The sequence below is a fragment of the Caloenas nicobarica genome, chromosome 1, assembly GCF_036013445.1.
Source record: "Caloenas nicobarica isolate bCalNic1 chromosome 1, bCalNic1.hap1, whole genome shotgun sequence".
NCBI classification, from domain to species: domain Eukaryota; kingdom Metazoa; phylum Chordata; class Aves; order Columbiformes; family Columbidae; genus Caloenas; species Caloenas nicobarica.
The window spans coordinates 42,740,001-42,762,495 of record NC_088245.1 but is presented as its reverse complement, the minus strand read 5'-3'; the positions used below and the strand labels follow the sequence as shown (position 1 = coordinate 42,762,495).

The 22,495-nt window shown below is 44.0% G+C and overlaps 1 protein-coding gene across 1 annotated transcript in view; it reads right to left on the bottom strand.

Moving 5' to 3' along the window:
• The window catches only part of GRIN2B (glutamate ionotropic receptor NMDA type subunit 2B), a 173,430-nt gene that overhangs the window by 102,524 nt on the left and 48,411 nt on the right, over positions 1-22,495 (bottom strand). Inside the window, exon 2 of the mRNA XM_065640094.1 lies at positions 15,414-16,012. Within this exon, the coding sequence (XP_065496166.1) occupies positions 15,414-16,012 (599 nt within the window). The remainder of the gene's footprint in view (positions 1-15,413; positions 16,013-22,495) is intronic.

Genomic DNA, 22,495 nt, shown 5'->3' with positions numbered 1-22,495 from the left:
AGGGACCCACAATGATCATCTAGTCCAACTGCCTGACCACTTCGGGGCTGACCAAAAGGTAAAGCATGTTGTTAAGGGCATTGTCTCAATGCCTCTTAAACACTGAGAGGCTTGGGGCATTGACCACCTCTCTAGGAAGCCTGTTTCAGTGTTTGACCAACCTCTCAGTGAAGAAATGGTTCCTAATGTCAAGCCTAAACCTCCTCTGGCTCAGCTTTGAACCATTCCCAGGTGTCCTATCACAGGATACCAGGGAGAAGAGATCAGCAAAATCTCTTAAACCAGATTCTTTGCAAGCAGTCACTAAATCTGTGTGCCTTATTTTCTGGATGCTTGACAAAAGCTGGACAAACCTTCTGCTTCCTTTTTTGGTCTAGTTGCAGTTCCAAACAAAAATAAATGCTATATGGAAGCTCAGTTTGGGCAAATGAGTAAGTATAAAGTTTTTACTTCATCGAAACAAAACATGCAGTTCAGCCCACCCTCTTTTGAATCTGAACATTTTCAAACATCTTTTCTTCAAATAAAAGGAAGATACATATTGAAATTAAAAACTAATTTGAATAAGAAATTAAATGTTTCATCTCAAATATATTGAAAGAAATAATTCAAATTAAAATTTAAAAAGGGAAACAGTTTGGAGACTGTTTTGTTTTTCTCCTGGGTTCAAAATGATTTCTGCAAAACAAACAATTAAACAGGGTACAAATAAACAGCTCATATAACTTGCATGTCACCAAATCTTCATCCCTACATTAATAAAGAATCAATGAAAAATAGTGCTCAGTTCTAGTTCAGACTTGGCAGGGGGCAATTCGAGGAATTGCTGAGTTGAAGTCAAAGAGAAATTTGCTTTGAACACAGAAAGCATTCTGTAATGATCAGTACTTTGAATAACGAGATTCTAGGTGTCTCAGATGGGCCATGAAAAATTAATAGACATTTTTGACCTTAATCTTGCTGCACCTCAGTACTCCGCCTGTACAATGGATTTACATAAAGCAGCTTGTGTCCTCTTATCTCACAGAAGTAGGGTGAAAATCCATGAACTTCATGACGTACTGAGATCCTGCCCTAACGTGTGCCACAGATAACACCTTGAGACGAGGAATCCTCTCTTCTCAGCAGCCCATGAAAACAGGCACAACACGAAGCTTAAGGCTACACATTAAACAAGGTGAAGAAAACAAAATACTGAATCACTGCTCAGTCAGGAAATGTCACCCATCCTACATACAGAAGCAGGCAGGGGTCCTGTCTTGAAAGACAGTACGTGGCCTTGAAATCACTGCTCTGTAATGCATAGGCACAAGAGTGCCAAATTAAGATTGCAGCCTTAATTCTGCCATTTTCTTCCATTTGAAGTGCTTGCCTTTGCAACCTAAATAATATTCGTCTGACACAGTTGTGTGTACATAATATATGAAAGGCTCTTGGCTTGGGGGCCTTGGACTTCACACAACATTGCGGCAGTCCCCCTGAGTTTTCATCCCCACTTATTTTGCTTCCAGCTCATACCAGTTTTGCAGCACTGTATTAGAGCCTGTCTTTTCCTGCCTCCCTCCTTTACCACATGCCCTTCCTCAGACCTGTTTTATCACCTCCAGCCACCCACCCAGCCAGCTCCCCTGTGCTGACTTTCATTGCTGCATCGTTAATTATTTGCTTGGGCGATCAGGATCATAGGACTCCAAGCACAGACAGAGGTCTCGCTACATTAGATATAAAGCAGCAAATACAACAGTTAGAGGCTTCCCAATTTCAGGGCAGAACTGCAATAGTGTTTGCTTTCTGCATCCTTCCCAGATCTGGTCCATGCTGCAGAGGTGCCTGCTTCCATCACCTGCTCCTTGGCAACCTTCCACCCAGTAACTGTACCAGTAGGAGGCAGGAAGAAAATCCTTGACTCATCACACCTGTCTCTAATTTCAGTTCTCATGGTCCTTCTAGTCTCAGATTCCCTAACATTTTCACTGCTTTATAGCTTCTGTGGTCTTATAGTCTTTATCCATATCTGTTTATCCAAACAGAAGCTGAACCGTCCCTTACTTCTTACCTGAAGAACACAGAAACTCTGGGAACTTCTGTTGGGGTAAAATTCCCTTCAGAGAACTTCTGGTATGGTTTTACTCATCCTGCAAAATGTGTCCTAAGCCTTATGTAAAGACTGTGCAGGCAACACATTCACATCAAATGAAACAAAGGCATCATATTAGGGTGGGAGTGGGAGTTGATGTTTAAAAGAGTTCTGTGCAGAGGGAAAAATAATTTTGAAATTGCCAAAAAGGAACTACTTAAATAAAAAAATCAAGGCTTTTTAATTTTTGAACTTTCTTTTCTACTAAGAATATGTTTCAGAAGTTGAAAATATCCAAACAATAGAAAAAGACCAACCCAGTACAAAATGTGGATAATCCTCTTCTCCCTGGCATCATGACACCAGTCAGAGCAAGATTCCCCCTTCGCTGACATGCCTTGTCCTGGCCTGTTGCAAATGATTGTCCTCCTCCTTTTTATTATTCCCTTTCTGCCTTCCTCCCTCTCTCCTGGCTCTTTCCTTTGGCTCTCCCTGGTGAACAGTGAGCTGCAAGAAGCATTCCTGGGCTAGAAATTAACATATTAATGAAGAAAGAGCCTTGAAGAAGGGTTGAGAGATGGGGAGAAAGCAGAGAGACGAGGCAGGCAGAACAAAATAACAAAGGGAAGATATAATGAAGAAGGGACACATAGCCAAAGCACAAAGGGAGAAAAAAAAAAAAAGCCTTTCTCAGGAACTTGTGCTACTTCAAACACTTCCATGGGAAGAAAAGATGAAAGAGAAAAGAAAGAGGGTGGGGAAAATGGGGTGGTTCTTCTGTTTTAAACCAAGATTTAATATTTCTATAGAAAATAACCACCTATTGAGGGAAGGCTGAGAAATATGGAAGATGGGAGGAAGGGAAAGACACAGAGACACACAAAGGGGACATGACTGGTAACAAGAGCAGTGGGTTCATCCGTGGCTGTTTGCACGTCACCATGAGCATAGAGGCACGGATACGTCAGTGCGATCTTAGGGCTTCATCTACTGGTTATTGCCTCCCCTGCAACCTTCCTATTCTGTCCTTCCACAATGTACTCCTGCAAACCTGCCTCAAAATTACATTGAGAAAGGAGAAAATGTCAATTAGCAAAGACTACTGTTGATCTGGCAAGCTCACAAGAGTCCCACTCCCCACCCCTCTCAGCGCTTTCACAGGCAAACAGTGGGAAACCCATTAGGATCAGTAGCTTGAGGAGGAAGTAAAAAAATCGTTAGTTCAAACATCTAAGTACTTGTTCAATCATCTGTTCCTCTACTTGACTACGCACCATTTACATCCTTGGTTAGACATACTGCATAAGAACATATTCTGAATACTGTAGAAAAATATATTTTAAATTTGCTTTTGCACCCACTGGCCAGAACAAGCCCATCACTCCCATGCCTGCTAACAAGACGAGGGGAAAAAGAATTCCTGGCCTGAAGAAGGAACATAAAGAAACCATATCTTTAGTGGTGAAATACACAGCAGATATTGCAAAACCAAGAGACATAAGAACTTGACTAGGAAAACAAACCTTTTCGTATAGGTCTATCTCAATAAAGGTGTGAGCTGTTACCAGAGGGCCATTCCTGTAAAACAGATTTCCCTCAGTTTATCACTGCCTTTCACAGTACCCCCAGCATGTACCACCATAGAAGAACTTATTCTACAGCTTCCTGATGGTACCAAACTGGGTCCTTGGCACCACACCAGCACACTGCTATTCTGAGTGCTAAGGGCTCATGGTCTTCTGCAGCACCCTCCTGGAGGTGTAACAATTAAGTAAATAGCCATAAGCACAACAGTATTTGTCTCCTTGACCAGTTCCACATCTTCTGTAATGGTGAGGAGAGTGGACTAAGGACCATTTATCACTCAGACATCTTCACACAAGACCCCTACATGCTACCACACAGCTTTCTTTGCTGAGGTTTAAAAAAACTTCCTGCATGAGCCTCTGTCACAAATGTGACATTTGTAGGGCTGCTTCCCCTTGACTTCTCAGATGACAACAGAGGGCTGTGGGAATTTGCTGGTGTAGGAGTCCCCACTGCCCAGCTTCAGCAGAATGGCCACAGCCAAGGTCACAGCATCCACGCAGCTCTCCACCTCTCAGCACTGCTGCTCTGACCTGTGGCAACTGAAAAAATAAGCTACGAGCCACATGGAGGAAAAAAGGTCAGCGCCACCCACAGCCCTCCCACCTGGGGAACTGGCTGTGTGCCGAGCTCAGCAGTAGAGTGCATGCCCTCCACAGTAAGTGCTGTAAAATCAAGCCCAGTGATGCTTTTTATTTCCTCAAGTGCTCCTCTTTCTGCATGACATCCCCATGCTCCTTCACTGCTTTTTTGTTAGTGCCCTGCTCCAGGGACCCATTTCCAGGCTGACGACGGATGGCTGCAATGAAGGTTTCAGAGTTGCTGCAGCTGAGCACCAAGAGGCAGGATCCCTTCTCTGGGCTTTGTGAGGATCCAGAAGCGGGTGGTAAAAAGGAGACAACCAGCAACAGCATAAACCAGCCTGAGCCCAAATGGAGAGTGGTAGATGCCTCTCACCTGGGCAGCTCTCTGCTCCCCTGTGGCTAATCTTACCCCTGAATGACTACATACCCTCCGTGCATGGTACTTCCAGTGCCACCCACTGTTGGGAGTGACAAGCTCTTCTCATTTGGCACCCTCACTCTGCCAGACTTTCTTGTTAAGCAATTTCATGGAACTATAAGAAACTATCCCAAATCAATTTCACAGCATTGCTATGTTTGTGCCTTCATCAATTCAAACATGAGCTTTCCATGAAAAATCGCTTGGAGAAAAGAATACAAAACAGTAAATTAAGTAAACTTCTCACTCTGGCCAGTGAAAATGGGGCCTTCTCCAGAAGTAGTGTCTTTCCACAACCACCAGGGAAACTGTGACTTGGCACCATCTCCAGGGTACTTGTTTCATCTGACCAGCAGTCTCACATTGGCAAAAAGCAAGACCTCCTCCTCCTCACTGCTACCTTAAAACCAAAATAGATCTGCAATTAGAGCTCTCCTAATATCTCAACTACATGCCTGCAATGAAAGAGAAGGAAAAGGAAACTGAGACAAGGGCAGTAGAACATGCAGAACCCTGAAAGATTGATCCTGCTGCACCTCCTGGATCTGGGCAAGTCAAATGCTGGAAAGCGCAGCATCCCACACTCCCGCCCCGAGAACAGCTATTTGCCATGAATACATACTAGACATGCTGAAAAGCAGTTGCTAGATGTTCAGATTTATTCAGAGACTGTAAGCATCTTTACTTTGCACCTCAAAGTCTTCACAGTCCCTCGATGATGCTGGAAAGCATTTCATCATGGCTTAAGTACCAGCTCTTCTAAGTTCTCACCATGCCACATGTCACCACTCAGATGCAGAAGGGCAGCATCAGCATCTTTGAGAAGAGGGTGGAAAGCATTTCTTGCAGCAGTCTGTGTTTGAGGTATCTCATGTCACTCACAGGGCTTAATCTGCCAGTGACACATTATTTTAAAGGGGAACAAAGCAATTAAAAACATCGTTTTGAGGGGACCATCTTTTATTTACAGCATCTATTACCTATGTGGCTGCATGCTCCCAAAGCTTCATTGCAGTTGACTCTTTTGCTCCCCATCCAGTTCTGGTTATCACTTGTCTATATCCAGCAGCAGGTACAGCGGCAGCCTTGTTGGATGTCTCCCTCTGCCCAGGGCTGAGTTTCCAGGGGAAATAAGCAGATAATCAGTGTAGAATCTAGGCACATCTGCCCAAAACATGTCATGGTCTTGTGATGAAGGAGGTCTCTGAAAGCAGGTATCATCTGCTGGTGAAGTCTGCACGCTGGAAAAGCTGCCAACCTCCTTCCTGAAACCACTTCTGGAACTGCTGGCTGCCTGCTTCACACAGCCACACGAGAGGCATGTGTGGCACTGCCGCTAATCTCTTGCGCTTATTAAACAGCCCCAACGTCTTGGCAAAAATCCACCTCTAGCAACTTCATTCTGCCAGCTGAAATTCCTCGTGCAGCTCCAGTGAGGTGCAGTGTTCATCTCCGCTTCGTACTATGTGCTGTTAAACAGTAGCTCTATTTCACTCCAGAGATGGCTGAAATTTAGCGGTGAATTAAGCCATTCCTTTTCTACTTTGTAAAGTGCTTTGGAATTGCAGATCTAAGATACTACAGCCTGTCATAAATAAATGTAAGATGCTGACACTGCTACTGGAGGTAGCCATCTTGCTGAAAAATGATTTCATTTGTGACACTAATAATACAGGGAAGAACACTGGGCAAGACACTGAAAACTCATTTCCATCTCGTTTTAATACAGCTTCAAAAACCAGAAAAAAAAGTCGTGTGTCGAGTCAGCATTTGTGCGTTTTTAACCACTATCAAGCCACAGAGATTCACAGGTTTTCAATCCAGTGCGGCAGCTCTCTTCCACCTTGGCCACACCATCAGTGGGTGAACTCTTCACCTGATTACCTGACGTCTTACCAGATCCTTAACAAAGACCAACCCTAAGTTCACAAAATCTATTTTTCAAGCATTTCTCATGGTGCATTACTGCAGAGGGGAGTTCTAATCACTTTGCAATCTTTACTCAATCAAGACAGGTGTGGAGACCTGTTCAGTGTGATATAGCCAGCTCAGAAATCTGTCCGCAGGGGTGGAAAAAAAGCTTTCTTTGTTGGAAGAGGGCTGCCAGCATTCAGTCTGATTGATCCTTTCAAGGGCACTATGGTTAGATTTTAATATTCATTTTATATTAAGGTGCTTGCAGGCTTGAGTGGGGACATTTTTATTACTTAAATCAGGAGAGAATACACTGCAGGAATGATAGAACAGGTAGTAGACTGGACAAACTGACAGGTCTCTGTCATTTCTATTTTCTTTGTTACTATTCCACTCACATTTAAGCATTTTAAATACCACATTTCTAGATTATCTTTCATTCAAATACTTCAAGAAATACAGTGCAATACAAAAAAAAGAGACAGTAAGGTAACATACACCACCTTCAAACGTTTATTTTCAATTCAAAACCAAATTTTCTAACCTTAACAAAGCAGGAATCTCTTGTCTAACACTGCAAACCAATTTTTTGAAGTTTGAAGAGAAGCTAGCTTTGAGTTATTTGTCCACACCAACAGAAACATCACTGCTGGATAATTATTTGAAAGCAGAACAAATGCATTCATTTCGCACTCTCATAATTCAAAGTTGGAAGAACAGGGGGTTTTTTGGCCCAGATTTTTCCAAAATGTTCACCTTTGGACTGAGAATGAAAATAAAATTTGCAACATGAAACAAAACGTACTTTAAAAATTATACCTATTTGAAAACGGGCCAGTGGAGAGGTCTGTGAGCTGTAGAGCGAGGTCTGGATTCTGCACAGGTAACAGGTGTTCAAAGCCACAGTTTGGTTTGGTCCCTTTGAAAAGAGTATTCAGCTGCCCCACAGATATGCACATCCACACTTTCCCGAGATTAAGATGCAAGACTCGAGTACACCCTTAATGATTTTGAGAGGAATTTCACTAGCAGCATCTAGTCAGGAGTGCTCTAAGCCTCGATTCAGCAAAGCACTAAACTGCAAGCATAGCTTGAAATATGCACAAGCATTTCTTAGAAAAAACATACACGGCAAAGACCACTGAAGGGCAGGTGCCTCCGGAGGGGAGCAGACCAGCTGTTTGACAGGGCTCAGCTCCATCACACAAGGGTGTAGGACAGCAAGGGAGTTTCCCATTGAAAGTTAAACCACAGGAATAGAGTTAAGACTACAGAATGTAACAAATAAAATCTCACCCTGGACATGCCAGGGTTAATGCCTCAACTCTCTGACAAGAAAGACCACCTGATTTTTTTTTTTTTCCTTTTTATTCCTGAATTTCTGTCAATGACAAAGGCTATCAGAGCCCCCCAGCCCCCCGGGAGGGAGCCACTAGGCGGCGAGCTGGGCTGGTGTCTTGTCAAACCGCATCGTGAACCCCAATTGCATCAAAGAGAAGAGAAGGCTGCTCCAGAGTTGCACAGGGAGCCATAGCAACGCAGCAGTTCCTATTTTTAAAAACTTGAAAGATAGTAAGAACATTAAGTCTGAGGGGAGGAAAAAAAAAAAAAAAGAGAGAGGGGAAAAAAAAAACCACGTTTGTATCAGAAAGAAAAAAAAATGCACGTGTTCCTTACAGGCTCTAGTGATGAAACCGCATATGGCTAACCATCGATTTGCAGGTGTGCAAGTCAGAAAATATCCACAGCCTCAACAAGCCAGCCCCTGAAGGAAAGAGGCTATTTCTCACCTTCCCTCTGCTGATCTGCTAAAGCAGGGTTTCGAATTCCCTGAGGCACTTTAAAACCCACAGGATCCCAACTGCATTTTTGTGATCGGGGGAAGATGCTGCTGTAGCTGACGCTAAACCATAGCCAGAGCCGGGTTTGTGGTTTCACACTGCTTCCTTCAGCTCCACCACAGAGGAAGGATTTTGATTCACTTTTTGTGAAAAGTGGAGAGAGCCTGAACGCACAAGTTAAAGCATATTGTCACCAGCAAGTGAAGTTGCCACGGTATTAGCACTAATTGGACTTGGCTGCAGAGCAGGAGTTGTCTCAGAGGGCTGGAAGTAGAACATGGACATTTTCCCATCTGGAAACTGATGGCGCATACCAAAATTCATTCCCAGCTGGTGGATTTTTGAGGCCTTTATGAAGGCCTTTGGAGGCCTTATGTCCTCTAATCAAAAGACAACTCTTGCCAAAAACCCATCACTTCACTTGAACCCTCCCATCCTATTTCAATTGCAAAGAGGATGAAAAATCCAGCTGTCCACACAGAACGAGCGCCTCCTCTTCCCCTCAGACAAAGCCCTGCTCTGCAGGATCAAGGTATCTTTTGGCGCCTGCTGAGGAACAAACATTTTTGCTGTCCCCACATCATATACCCCCTTTGAGAAGCCAGGGGGCTGCAGTATCCTACCGGCATACTGAGTTGTTTTGATGTTAGACCTTCCCCTGCAAGACAGCCGTGCCTCCCACTGCCCAAGCAGCACTGCTTAAGGGCTGGGCAAAGCAAGGAGGACAGCCAGGCACAGACCATGCCCTTCTGCATCGGCAGCCTTAGCAGCCCACCTGTATGGGGGAGGTTTGGGTCGAGAGCACGTTATAAAGCTGCCCTCAGCATTACCCTTCAGGGGATAGGAAAAAAAAAACGAGAGGAAGCCAACGCTGCGAATGAAATGCAACAGGAGATGCAAGGTGGGGAAGAAAAGAAAAAAAAAAAAAAGAAAGGGAGAGCAGTATGCAAGCGGTAAAGCAGCAGAGAGTGAGGTGATGCACAAGAGGGGACGTAGGGAGGCAGAGAGACCCCGATGGAGGCGGGAGGCACGGGCCAGCCCCGGCCTCCAGCTGCTGCTGGAGCGGTGACAGGAGCAAGCAGATTTCAGCAGCAGGGATCTCTAATCCATCAGCAGCGCTCATGCCACGTGCTGCCAGCTAGCACCAGCCTGACAGCAGCCGGACACACCAACCAGCAGGAATGTAACAAGCTGCTAACAAGACAACGGCTTAAAGGCTCCGAAAGGTCAGAAGTTACATATGCTCCCTCACTCTCCAAGCTTCTGAAAAGGGCAATTTCTGCATCTGTGGGAACATGTGATTCATACCTTCTCTCCCCTCCTCCCTGGAGTTAAAAAGCAAGCCCCAGTCTCCGATCGCTGGAGCAGCACTGGGTTTAAGGGCTGGAGCAGGGCTTCCCAGCCAGCTGCCAAGCAGGTAGATGCAACCCCACCAAAGCCAGTCAGACCTCAGTGGTGGCCAGTGTTCCTACCTCTTAGCACAAGGTTAGCTTGACAGTCCTACAAATGAAGAAAGGACAACACAAATGGTCCTTTCTCCTGGTTCTCAAGGCCTTGTTGTGCTGTGTGAAGGTGTGTGGCTCACTCAGCTGGGACACAACACAAAGTGGTTCCATGGCACTACCTGTGAATGACATATGATGATCCCTGTGTCCAACATGGCAGGCGATAACTGCCATAGCTGGAGAGTAGAGGGCAGGAAGGTGGGTTGAGAAAGGCCTAGAAAACAAGGAAAGGTGCTGGGCACTGTCCTTGGCACTGACCTGGGGAAAGCAGGTCCAGGATGCTATGGGCATGGTGCTGCTCCCAGGTATCAGGGTGGCACAACACCCTGAAGAGGTGCTGCACCTTCCCAAGGATATGTATAGCCTCTGTGGTCTTGAGTCTCCAGGGAAGCGATGTATTTGTACAACCCTGTCGCAAGTACTTTCTCTGCTCACTGACTCACTGTTCAGCTGCCCAAGCCTCAGCAACTCTTAGTTTCCACTAGGGGAATGTGGCCACATGAGAACAGAGTTTGCCCTGGGTGTTTCAGGGGAAATAATTTCCATCAATTCATCAAGGGCTCTTTTGCATTTCTCAGCTGGTTGGCATGGAAAGCTCCAGATGAAAGTTAGTATTTCACTCAAAATGGAAGTATCATGCCAAAACAGTGCACCAAGCTAGCCTGCCAGCTGTTTTTGTATTTGAGGAATCTGAGGTGCAGAACTGAACCTACCTTTGTTTCCTTCTTAATGTATTTCTTTGCAAAGGCAGTATAATTCCACATTTGTATTTTCATTCCAAAGCAAATGCTTCACTGCACTTTTTATTAAAATGAAATCTGGTATGTGCAGCCTGGTGTTAAATGAGAGACTATTAAAGCCAATCAGTGGAGAACACATTAGCAACCCTACAACAACAAACTGGTAGTTATGGCCCAGCATTCACAAGCAGCCATGACAACCAGTAGGAAGTACCCAGGTCTCATTGAAGGCTATAATAAAAACAGAGCTTACGTAGCCCAACTATTGTGAATATCAGTACAAAACAGCTGAGCTTCTATTCCTCATATATGTCAGAAATCATATTCTTTTCTCATGACTCATCCCTGAATTCCACTCCCAAGAAAGCTCCTGTCATTTAGGTATTTCTCCAATTTCTAAAATGTAGTGGGAGGCACCAATCCCAAGCTCAAGGAAACCTGTTCCATCAATTAAAATAATGAAATAAGCAGAAGGCTGCCTATAAACACATACACACCTCTGCCCACTCACTCCTCATCAGCCATGGTGAAGGAAGAATAGATGAGCTTTGCAGAAAGCCTACAAGGTTAGGAACTCTCCTTGGAAGGGCCAAGAGAGAAGAACTCCACATCTGAGCACCTCTCCAGAGGAAAACCCTGTTAGAAACTCCTTCCCAGCCTTTGTAATCTTCTCATCCAGTAGAAGAGAGGAGAGAGCGCAGTGCTTTGTTGCGTGCTCAGGAGAAGACCAGCCATTGAGATAACTATAAACTGGAATATCCAAACCAGATTTCTTTCTGGGACAATGAAGGAAAAAATGAACAGGCAATTATTACAAACAAAACAGAATTAAAGAGTGTTATCAAACTAGAAATCTGCATTTGGTTATTCGGAATCCAAATGATCACCTATGCCTATTATCGGCATAAACTGAGATAAATATGTCACTAGAAGAAAACTTCCTCAAGAATCATTCAAAAAGAAAACTAACAGTTCTTGTAGAAAAAACCTTTCTCAAAGTATCATTTTCCTACTAGTTAGTGGAGTTAGCTCATCAGTGAGCTCATTTCTCAGACAAAATCTGCAATGTTCAATGGTCGTGATCATACTTCTGCAGTTCCAGTCTAACACAAAGGAGAACCAGTTGCAAGACAGACAAGAAACAGTTGCTATGAGACCATTATTAATAGAAGACGCAGACCAAACACCTACACTGGCAAGAAATGGCATTTAGATAACAGTCCCACTTGTTTCTTTTTGTGCTGGCAGCCATACTTCAAACAAAACTTTGTTTGCACAAGCTCTTGCAAAAACAAACAAGTGTCAGCATAAGATGGGAGAAAGACAGGGAGAAACTGAGCTTTGTTTCTAAATCTAAGCAACATTCAGTTCATTTCCTCCTTACTCTATTATACACCCAGATCAGCCACTGAGGCCATGTTGAGCAAGACCATTTGATTTCAGCTGTGTTTAGAGCTAGTGCACTTTCAGAAAGAGGAAAAAAAAAAAAAAGAAAAAAGAGCAAGAAATGGTCAGAATTCAAAGATAGATTTTAGGAAGTGAACAATTCACACTCTTAGTGTATAATGTGCCCCAGCTGAACTAAATTACACGTTTTTTTAGTTGGATGTGTCACTCTCTGAAGAATAAAATGGGAAAATTCCTTTAGTACGCTGCCTCCCAGCTACGGATTTGAAGTAAATTGAACAACTATGGATTAGCTTCAAGACTTTCTGAAGCATCAGCTACATGGTGATGTATTATCTGAGGTCACATACACTTTGCAGACTCCCCAGACATCAAGCCCACATACATACATTCGTCTATTCTGTGTAGGCATGTGGAGGGGGAACTGTAAGTTTCAGGTGGCTGAATACAGTATTGCTGGGTCTAGGGCAAGACTGAAATTAGTTTCCAGATCCTTCAGTCCAGTCCAAAGTGATCCAGATTGTGTCCCAGACATGCAGGTATTGATGCTGCCTGGTGGGCACAATGCACCAGTGCTGTGGGATCTTAGTAGGTGGAAGGGGTTAGGAAAGGTATGAAGCAGCCATGTCTGCAGAATCTGTAATGCTCCTAACAGATAAAGCATTTCAGTAAAGATTTAAAGACCTCAGATAGACAAAGTGTATCAGGAGAGGTTTAAAGCTCAGCACATAGTAAATTCCAGCAAGTTCAATGGAACTTGAAGGTATGAACACAGGTTACAGCCATTAATCTCTGTGGGATTTGGTTCAGTGAAGTGAACTCATATCTTCATGTCTGCATCTTTCTGCATCTTGTCCCTCTCCTCTACCTTTCCTCTTGCCCAGACTCCAGGCTGTGAGGCTGAGCTTGAATCTATCATATTTCTATTGAAACTTTGGATCCATAAAAGCAATGGCTTATTTCGGACACCACTAGCTTTTGTACATCAAAGGTGCCTCAAAAGTAATTTCACTTAAACGGAAAACTAGGCACCCAACTCACTGAAATCAAACCTTTTAACCATCTCACTCAGAAATATGGAGAGCGTGGAAACATTGGGGTGGGGGGGAGAGGAGCAGGCAGAACCCCAGACTGGCCGAGCACAGGCCAGTTCCATGCCAGGCAAAGCAAATCTTTGCACTGTGGTCACGGAAGCACGGAAGAAACTGCAACACGGTGTAATTGTTTCTGGGCTAGCTCAGGTGCCTGCAGCATTCCGGGCAGTGGCAGAACGGAGCTTAGCATGGACTAATTGACTCTGCTTCTCAGCAAGACTGATGTTGGTACCCAAACCAAGCTGGGTATATCTACGTGTATCTGCAGTCATTCCTGTGAATGCTCTACCCAAAGAAGACAAGGGAGAAGAAACAGCATGTGTTTGGGCCATGAGGGTGAGAAGAAAGCTAGTATCTTCAAAAGCGACAAGAACTGCTTTCATGTGGGGTGCCCAGGCTTCAGGGCATATCTACACTGCACAACAGTACTGTCATATCTAGAGGCTCAAGAGTCTCTGAGCTGGCGACTTCTATACAACGCAAAGAAATGCTATGCAGAGAGATTATGTTGGGTTCTCGAAGCAGCAGGGTACAACATTTTGTTTTCTGGATAACTGCTGAAAAGACACAATACAGCTCCCCCCAAAAATCCCTATTCATTTGGAAAGGTAGAACAGCCTGCCTTGATGTTGCTTCTGATAACTTTGTATATATTAAATATCTTTTCCTTGCTTAATCATTCCAGGGATGACTCAAAAGAGCAGCAGAAAACATCCCTTACCCCTAAGCCTAGCTGCGAAGGAAAGTGATAAAAACTTTGGACACCTTTGGTGGTTCCAAGGCTTGCAGACAGCAAAAAGTCAGTATGGGGAAAAGGAAGTAAAGGCGATAAAACCTGGTAATATGTCAATGGACCACAGAGACAAAGAACAAATAGCAGATTGCGTTATGGATAATATAATGACTCAAAGAATAGACTTTTCTTTCAATCCCCAACTTTCAGGAAAAGCAAAATCTGCTTTCTTCTCCACCAGTCCCTCTATTTGCCCAGTACAGCTGACAGTGAGGGGCCACAGCAGGCAAACCAATCCATCACATTTAAATTGTTCCATGATTCATCATGACAAATGAAAAAAGATGCTGAGCTCTGTGTGGCCACCTCTCCTGATGGCTATTGCCTGGATTCCCCTTGTCCTACCACAAAGGGACCAACCTGCCCAAGGATTTTATATGTAAAATATTGCAGAATGACAGCTGAGCAGGTCAGGGGGCATTTGACTAATTGCAGATCCCATGTCTATTTATCTGGGCTGCTTAGCGACACACTGAAACTCCAGCTGGGACAAAAAGGAAGATCTAGTAATCAGAATGCTGTTCTAGACATCGTTCCACCACAGGCTTCCTCTGTGACCTTAAACAGGCATCTTAGCACTGTTTCTTAATAAAATCTGAATCTGGATCAAAAGAAGATGTATATTCAGATAGTTTTTCCTTATTTTAAATGCCTTTTTCTATCTAGAAAAACTTGCCATTCTGATGGAGGTGCCTAGGCTCTCATCATAACGTGCCTAAGACACAATGGGACCCAAAACACCCAGCAGACCATGGCCAACAAGGTGCCAATGAGCAAGGTGGCAGCACAAGTCCTCCTTTTTGAGGTAAACTGAATCCTTAAGACACTCAAGGGCTTTATAGGCTTCCTGTATAAAGCAGGAGCAAAATTGTTGACTCTAACCCTTTTGCAGCTCTAGTTCTCAACATCTCCCTGCACCTCCTTTGCTCCTGTATTTCAGGGCTAATGGACAGCAGAAGGACACTTGGTCCCCAGACAACAGGTGTCATGAAACTACTTCAGGTGGGTTACACAATCATCATCCATAAAGGACACCCATTCACATACTACTGGTGCCTGGAACAGAACCTGGTGCTTTCTAGATTTCAATAAAAACGTCCCCCACTGCTTGCAGCAAGAACCCACCTGAGAGTTACAGACCCATTCATGCAAAGACACTGCCAGGAGCTAAGCACTGTTACAAAAGCAAAATTTTGTACTATGCCTTCATTGTTCCTTTTCCTCATGCTGGCTTGCCCCCAGTGTTGCACGGAGGCTTTTCTAAGGGGGTGACAGAACTGGCACTCACAACAGATAGCAATGCGGGTTCCACCATCAGCACACCTCCCTTGCCCAGGTTATGGCCAACACCACCCATTGCCCCAAAGCACCACGTGCCCCAGAAGAATAATTCTGGTCTCAGAGCTCCTCTCTGATGCCCCTTTTATAAGGCTGGCCCAGTCCCTTCCCTTACCTGTTGAGCATGTTGGACTGGTAAATCCTTTTCTCCTGGGTGTTGTAACAGCTGCTCTTGGGCTCAGGGATGAAGCTGTGTTCAGAGAGCATATCAGAAGCAGCCGTGGTGATTATGGCTATTCCATCCCTCACTCTGGCAGGAAGACCGTAGTCCCATTCATCATATGAGACAGAGATGAGCCCGGTGGGGAACTCGGATGGCACTGTGTCTGTATCCCCTGCCACCAGGCTGGGCACGATCCACGTGTAACCATAGCCTGTCAGACCCACAGAGTTGGCCACCTCAAAAATGTAGGTGGCCTCTTCCTTTGTGCAGTAGAGGAGGATAACAGGACTTTGGAGCTTCTTGAGCTGGTTCTGGATCTTTGAGTCCCCATCATCCAGGGACATGTCCAACAGGAGGACCTCCTCCAGTTCCCAACCCACAAAGCTGTGCTCAATGGTACTGCGGATCTTGTTCACAAAGTCCTGGTAACCAGGGAAGTAAGTAGTGACAATGGAGAAGATGTACCAGTCATATTCTTCCATGATGTTGAGCATGACAGAGGCTTGCTGTTCTATTGATGGTCCGAACTGGAAGAACATGGATGACTCATCCTAGAATAGGAAGTCAAAGAGAGAAAGAGAGACAAAAAGAAAACAAGAATAGGTCAAAGGAAATAAACAGTATTCCTAGTCAAACCGTTGAGCATGGTGGGTGAGGGACGCAGTCAGAATCTTACACTTCATGTCTTGGACAGAGCTTAAGGATTTTTGGCATTTAAAAATTTAAAATTTAAGTGAAGTAAGTGAGAAGGAAGTAAAAGCCTTTTTATGACCAGCTGTCCTTACTTTATTTTAAAAGGCAGGTTGCCGAAACTACTTAAAGGTTTCAAATGTTAGGCATGATTCTAACAGACAAGGAACAAGTGGTACACAAGTGAGGACAGAAAAAAATAATACATACAAAATATTCCATGGCTGCAGAAAGTAAGAGCTTTAATCCTGGGATTATCATAACCTTACATTTAGTACAAACACGATACACAGCAGCTTTGATACTGATTTAGTTTGGGACAGTCACTCTAGTTTGAGTATCCAGACTGAAGTACAACTAGAGTAGGCAAAACCATCGGGCATAAATAGCTCTGAAAACCTCCACTGCAAGCTCTTCTCAAAGCAAGCAGTAGCACAGAGTGCTACAACTGTGAAGGCTTAGTCTCAGAACAACATAAAACCTACTAGAATGGAAAAAATAAAATTATTAAGTATCAAGGGTTTTGTTTACACCATGTTTTAGAGAAATGTCAGTTCAATATTTCTCTTGGTATTGTTTTCACATCCTTCTACTATACCAAGCTCATCTGTGCAAGAATCAGAGCTCATACCATTTCATAATCTCCAATAGTCCAAGGGAGTTTTGTACAGATCTCAGCTCTCCAATGACATAGTGTAAGCCTTTTTCAACCTGGGATTTCACAAGATACCAGGCTTTTGGGTTATAACAGATCCAGTAAAATACAGATCCCTGCTTTTGCCCAATTAATGATGGAAATGAATGCACAAAGCTTTTGCTAATATGCTCTTATTAATTGTTCTGTCTTTTAAAATCAACTACAAACTCCTACTGACTTCTGTAGAGTAGGATTAGATCACAAACAGACAAACAAAAAGGCAGAACTAAATGACAAATCTCTGCAGAGAGTCTCATTACAATAAGAAAGTTCTCCAAATCAAATTGTCACTTTTAGGAATGAAATAGCAGCCCTCCCTTCTTTCAATAAGCCAGAAGAGCTGAACCGGAGATCCAAAAGGAAGTAGTCAAGAGTTTTTAATCTGGAGAAACTCTTCGTGCAAATGCCTCCAGACATTACCTCAAGATACTCACATTTAGAACAGTTCTATACCAAATTAACTCTCCTACAGCCTGGCAGGTAAAGTTGTTTTTCAGCAGGGTTGCCAGTTAATCATCCATCCATCCACCCATCCATTCCTTCTTTAGGCATGGTTCTGATTACCTATGGCTGTTTCCTCTGTTGGCAAAACATGCCTTAGCTCAGCAACTCTAGAAAATAAGCTCTGATCCTGCATCCAGCCTTAAACTGTTTGTTTCTCTTTTCTGAACTCCCTGTGGGTCACATCCTATACAAAAGGGTCCTTGCTCCCACATCGTCATGCTTCTTGGTGATTCAACTTTGTTCACTTCCTCCACACAGCTCACCCTCCACTTGTGAAAGCACTCTTAGGGTTGCCTTCTGCTTACTGGAAAAATAAATGTACACAAAAAGAAAAAGTAAAAGAAGGCAGAAACAAATGGAGATGAGTTAAAAAAAAAAAAACAGGAGCAACAAATGAGCTTCTCAATCTGTGGCAAACAGCTCATACTTTCTATTACTGGAATACACCCCTTCTCCTAGAGCTGTGCTTAGGAAAACAACTTACTCTCCCAAAAGAAAGATAATTTTGAACTTTGAAGCTTATGGAGAAAATCAGGGAAATCAGACGAAAGATTAAACTATTGTCACAGCATCTTGCCAGAGTTTGAAGAAAGCCTGAACAAGCATCTCCAATACCCTTCATTGCACTGTGCCTTTGAAAGCCTCTTGCAGCAAACTGAAAGCCAGAGTGGGAAGACTCAGCCTTGCTGTAACATGAAAAGGCAATATAGCTACACTGATGACAAGCATTTATTTTTATATTAAATTCAACAAAAGCTTTTCTATACTTATGCAAAAGAACCTCTGAATTGGCTGCAAATTTCCACAGTTTCTAGCAGAGAGTCTAAGGTCTGAAGAACCTGGCTATTGAATTACAGGAACATTTGACACAGTGTCTTGAAGCCTTGTCTGAAAAAAATACTGTGTACTTTCCTCGGTGACAACTAGGGGAAGGGAGATGATAAATCCACTAGTATTTCAAGGCTGCATACACACGCACATAGTAGTTAGTTGGCGTGATAGTGAGGTGCAGGAGGTACTGCCCTCCCTGCGATTTTAAACAGGGTCAGATGCTCTGGCTAAAGTGCCAGCTGACAGTTCGTTCCACACAAGTGCACACCCCAGCTGCTGAAGGGAATTCAGCCCCAAAGACCTGAGAAGACAATTTGGAACTCCTCACTAACCAGAGTATATCAGAACATCAAAAATCAATATACCAAATAGATAGCTTTATCACAATCCAGCTAAACAATTCCTCTCCACTGAGAAATCTAAGCACCCCTCCTTAAATCAAACAGAACAGGCCACTTGGCAGTGCATGTAATAATTGCTCTTGAGCAACTGCTTGAATTTTTATTATAGAAGCAGCAAGAAGAGGCAACTTCTATTCAAAATGAGAGCATTAAAGAGGTGTAAGCCAGTCTAGATTTTGGCTTGCCAAGATGTCTCTTGGCAATTGATCACCCCAATACTTGGGCTAGCCAAATGTTCTTCATTCCCTAACCAACTTAGCACTCAGAAAAGAGAGAGGCAAGGGAAGAAGGATGGACAACAGTGTAGAAGAAAGTGTCCCACTCATAACAAATCAGGAGAATTGCTGAGAGAGCTGGATAGGAGTCTCAGTGAGAGCCTTTTGGGGGATAAAAAGTAAACTAAGAAAAATGCCTGAGAGTCACTATTTCCTTCCTGTCCTTATTTTTGACCACACCTGACAGAACATCAGGGGAAAAAAAGAAGGAGCTGAACTGTCAGAGAATGACAGGGCTATCAGACAGAGCAGGAATTAGACCTCACTGTGGTGTTACAGTGAAAGCTTTTATGAGATACATCTAAGGGGTTTTTACTATTTTACACACATATACCCCATAGAATCATTATGGCTTTATTACAGTCTAAAAACAAAAAAAGAACATTTTACCCCTCCAGACATTAATGGTTTTTACAGAACATTACAAGCTCCTGTTTTTCTGCTGCGGAAACTTCACACTCTCCACCTTCCTTTTTTCACCTTGGAACAGCCAAAACGTGCTTCAACATTGCCATTGGGAGACACATTTAAGTTTGGGATAGGTTGAGTTCAAAGCAGAAGTCCCTTACATGGCTCATCATCCAGGCAAAATATGATTTCCTGGATACAGGAAAAAGCTTGTCTTTCTCCTACAGCCTTTCCACCTGCAAGCTCAGGCTTTCCATAGCTAACTGCTGCACAAGACAGCAAGATGCTGCGCGGTGTCCCTCACCCCATCGGAAAGATGCCTTTAGAGATCCTAGTTCTCCCACACTGTCACCCTGCAAGGTCAGGGATCTGTAGTTTGCAAAGCTGAGCTGGAGGTGGAGCTGATCAATTGACACAGCACCACTCCCCAGCTGACAGATGGCTTCCCACAAAAAATCTGCTCTGAGTTTACTGCTGCTGGGACAGCTATTGCCTCCTCCTCCTGCACGTTTAACCCCTCAGATAAGGAGGCTGGATCACACATGGTTAAGGTGCAAAAGCACTCACCATGAAGCCTCCAAGAGGAGGCTGATGAGTTCCTATGTGGATGGGAGAGGGTCTGCAGAGGTGGCACAAGGCTTAGAGAGCAGCCAAGTATTATTGCCACCGCTTCTAAGTTGCACGGTGCCTTCTGTACCTCAAGGGCAGGCCAATGCAGGTATTACACAAAGGCCAGGTCTGACCCACACCTCACAAAAGATGCAGGCCCTTGGCAAGGCTGCAGGTGACTCTCCAAGGAGCTCTCTTGCAGCTGCACCATTTGAAACCAGTCACTGCCATTTAATGAACCATTTACCTCAAATGTGACAGGACAGGTCCCTGGGGTGCTTTTCTCAAAAGTTCCTTCCTAACAGCCTCTCTGGATTCCCCAGGCAAGTAAAAGCAATCACTGCCTTACAGACAGCATCTTACTAGCCACAGCAAAACTGCTCCTCAGCATGGGGCAGACTACAGAACATCCCTAAAGCAGAGGAATGCAAGATCCCCAAAAATGGTTACAGCGGGCCAGTCATGTTGAGGAACTAGAGAGCCTTCCACTGAGCTATCATATAACTGCTGACTTGGGGAGTGAGGGGATCACCATGTTACATTTCCTCCGTGCAGCCTATCTGAACACAAGCTGGTTCTGTGTGCCATGCTCTCTGGTGGTTGGGCCATGAACAGATTTGTGCTACTGGTGGCAAGTTTCCACAGCTCCAGCCCAAGTGCCAAACCCCACAAAGGCCAGGTGTGTCAAGCTACGCACAAGGAATTTGACTGAGGAGCAAGTTGAGAGCACGTGTTTGTTTCTCGCATTTAGAGAAATAAAAAATATTTTTGTAAAATGCCCTAGGCTGCTGTCTCTGCACAGGTGCCGGAGAAATACAACTTGTGCTGTTCTGGGAGTAGCCCCTTTTTATTAGGCTTTTGGGAACATCAGTATATCTAACCCCATTTGCTGCTTCATTAAGCTAACAGTGCAGCCATAATTTAACAACTGGGGTCTGACCCCTTCCTTTCCAGTTTGCAAAGGGGAGCCTTTAAGATCCTGACGACTCAGGCCACTATCACTTTCAAAAGCCCTTTTCTCAATTTCCTGATTTAAAAGAAAACCTGTTCATGTATCTCTAGTACAGTCTTCATTTGCGAAATTCTTCCATGACCGACAGACAAATAACATAGGGCTGCCTCTTGTTTAGGCTTCGGCCCTGTCTACCACACGTTTTGTGGGGGCAAAAAGGAGTGAACCAGCACCAAATAACTTCTGGGAAAACACAGACCTTAACTTCCCTACCTCTGTGTTTCTTTTCAAAATTGAGACACCACTGTGTACCTATTTGTCACAGTCCTGGTGGGATACCTGATTCACTGGGAGTTTTATTGCTCATGATGGAAAATGCCACAACAGTTCAAAGTCTTATAATTAAATTTTCTATATTTCTGAGTCCAGTTTGCTATAACAGATCTGGCAGGAAGTCAGGATCTTTGTCACTTAAGTGTTCATTTACTCCTGTTTATTCTTACCTCAAATGCATCGCTGCCTCAGGCTGGCCTGCAGTCAGGATCTTCTGCCTGTTTTTTCTCCTCGCATTTAATTTTTTAATTTAGTTTTCAACTACTCAATACAATAAAACTCTGTTTTTCATATTACATGCTGCATCATCCTGTGTGAGTCCTTTCCTTGAGTGCTTGCAGTACGGACTAGGAGAACACGGTGACACTACAGCCCTAGCACAGTGTCCTCATGGTGGGACTGGCATCTAGAACAGCATCTCTGCATCTCTTACATGCATACACGCTCATATTTCCACCAATACACATATTCACAGCAAAACCTGCTCAAAGTAAGGTTGGAGCACATTGGACTGTGTCATTTCTTAATGACTCTCTGCCTAGCTGACACTATTTAGTAGGATTTCAAAATTTTCGTGTCTTACTGGAACAGGTTCCCTGTATTATTACTGATTTTGGCTTGCACGGCAGATGGAGCAGATGACCTCCTGCAATCCTTTCCCAGTGCTCTGATTCACTGATGAGTGGATCATTCTTGGTGAAAATCCTTCAGACTGCCCTGGGAACGTGCTGTCAGTGGGAAGTTCATATTTGCTAGATGCAGAAATGTGGTTTACATAACCATATCATTTATCAATTCCCTCCCTTGTTCTTATAATAATTACTGAACACACTGGCCTTCTTTGACTGAAGGATACATAGCTCAGACATGATGGTTACAGAGACGCAATCTTGCCTGGGAATGGATGAGGAGCCAACTGAGAACTTATGGGTCAGGATTAAAGGGAGGGTAGCAACAGGTGACATTATGCTGGGGTCTGCTACGGGCCACCTGACCAGGAAGACCAAGTGGTTTGAGGCCTTCTATAGACAGATAGGAGCAGCCTCATGTTCACAAGTCCTGGTCCTCATGAGAGACTTCAACCACCCCAATATCTGTCGGAGGGACAACAGAGCAGGGCATAAGCAATTCAGGAGGTTCCTGGAATTCCTTTACAAATGATAGAGGAGCCAACGAGGAGAGGTGCTATGTTGGACCTTGTTCTCACCAACAAGGAGGGGCTAATAGGGAATGTGAAACTCAAGGACAGCCTTGGCTGCAATGACTATGAAATGGTAGACTTCAAGATCCTCAGGGCACAGCAAACTCACTGCCCTGGACTTCAGGAGAGCAGA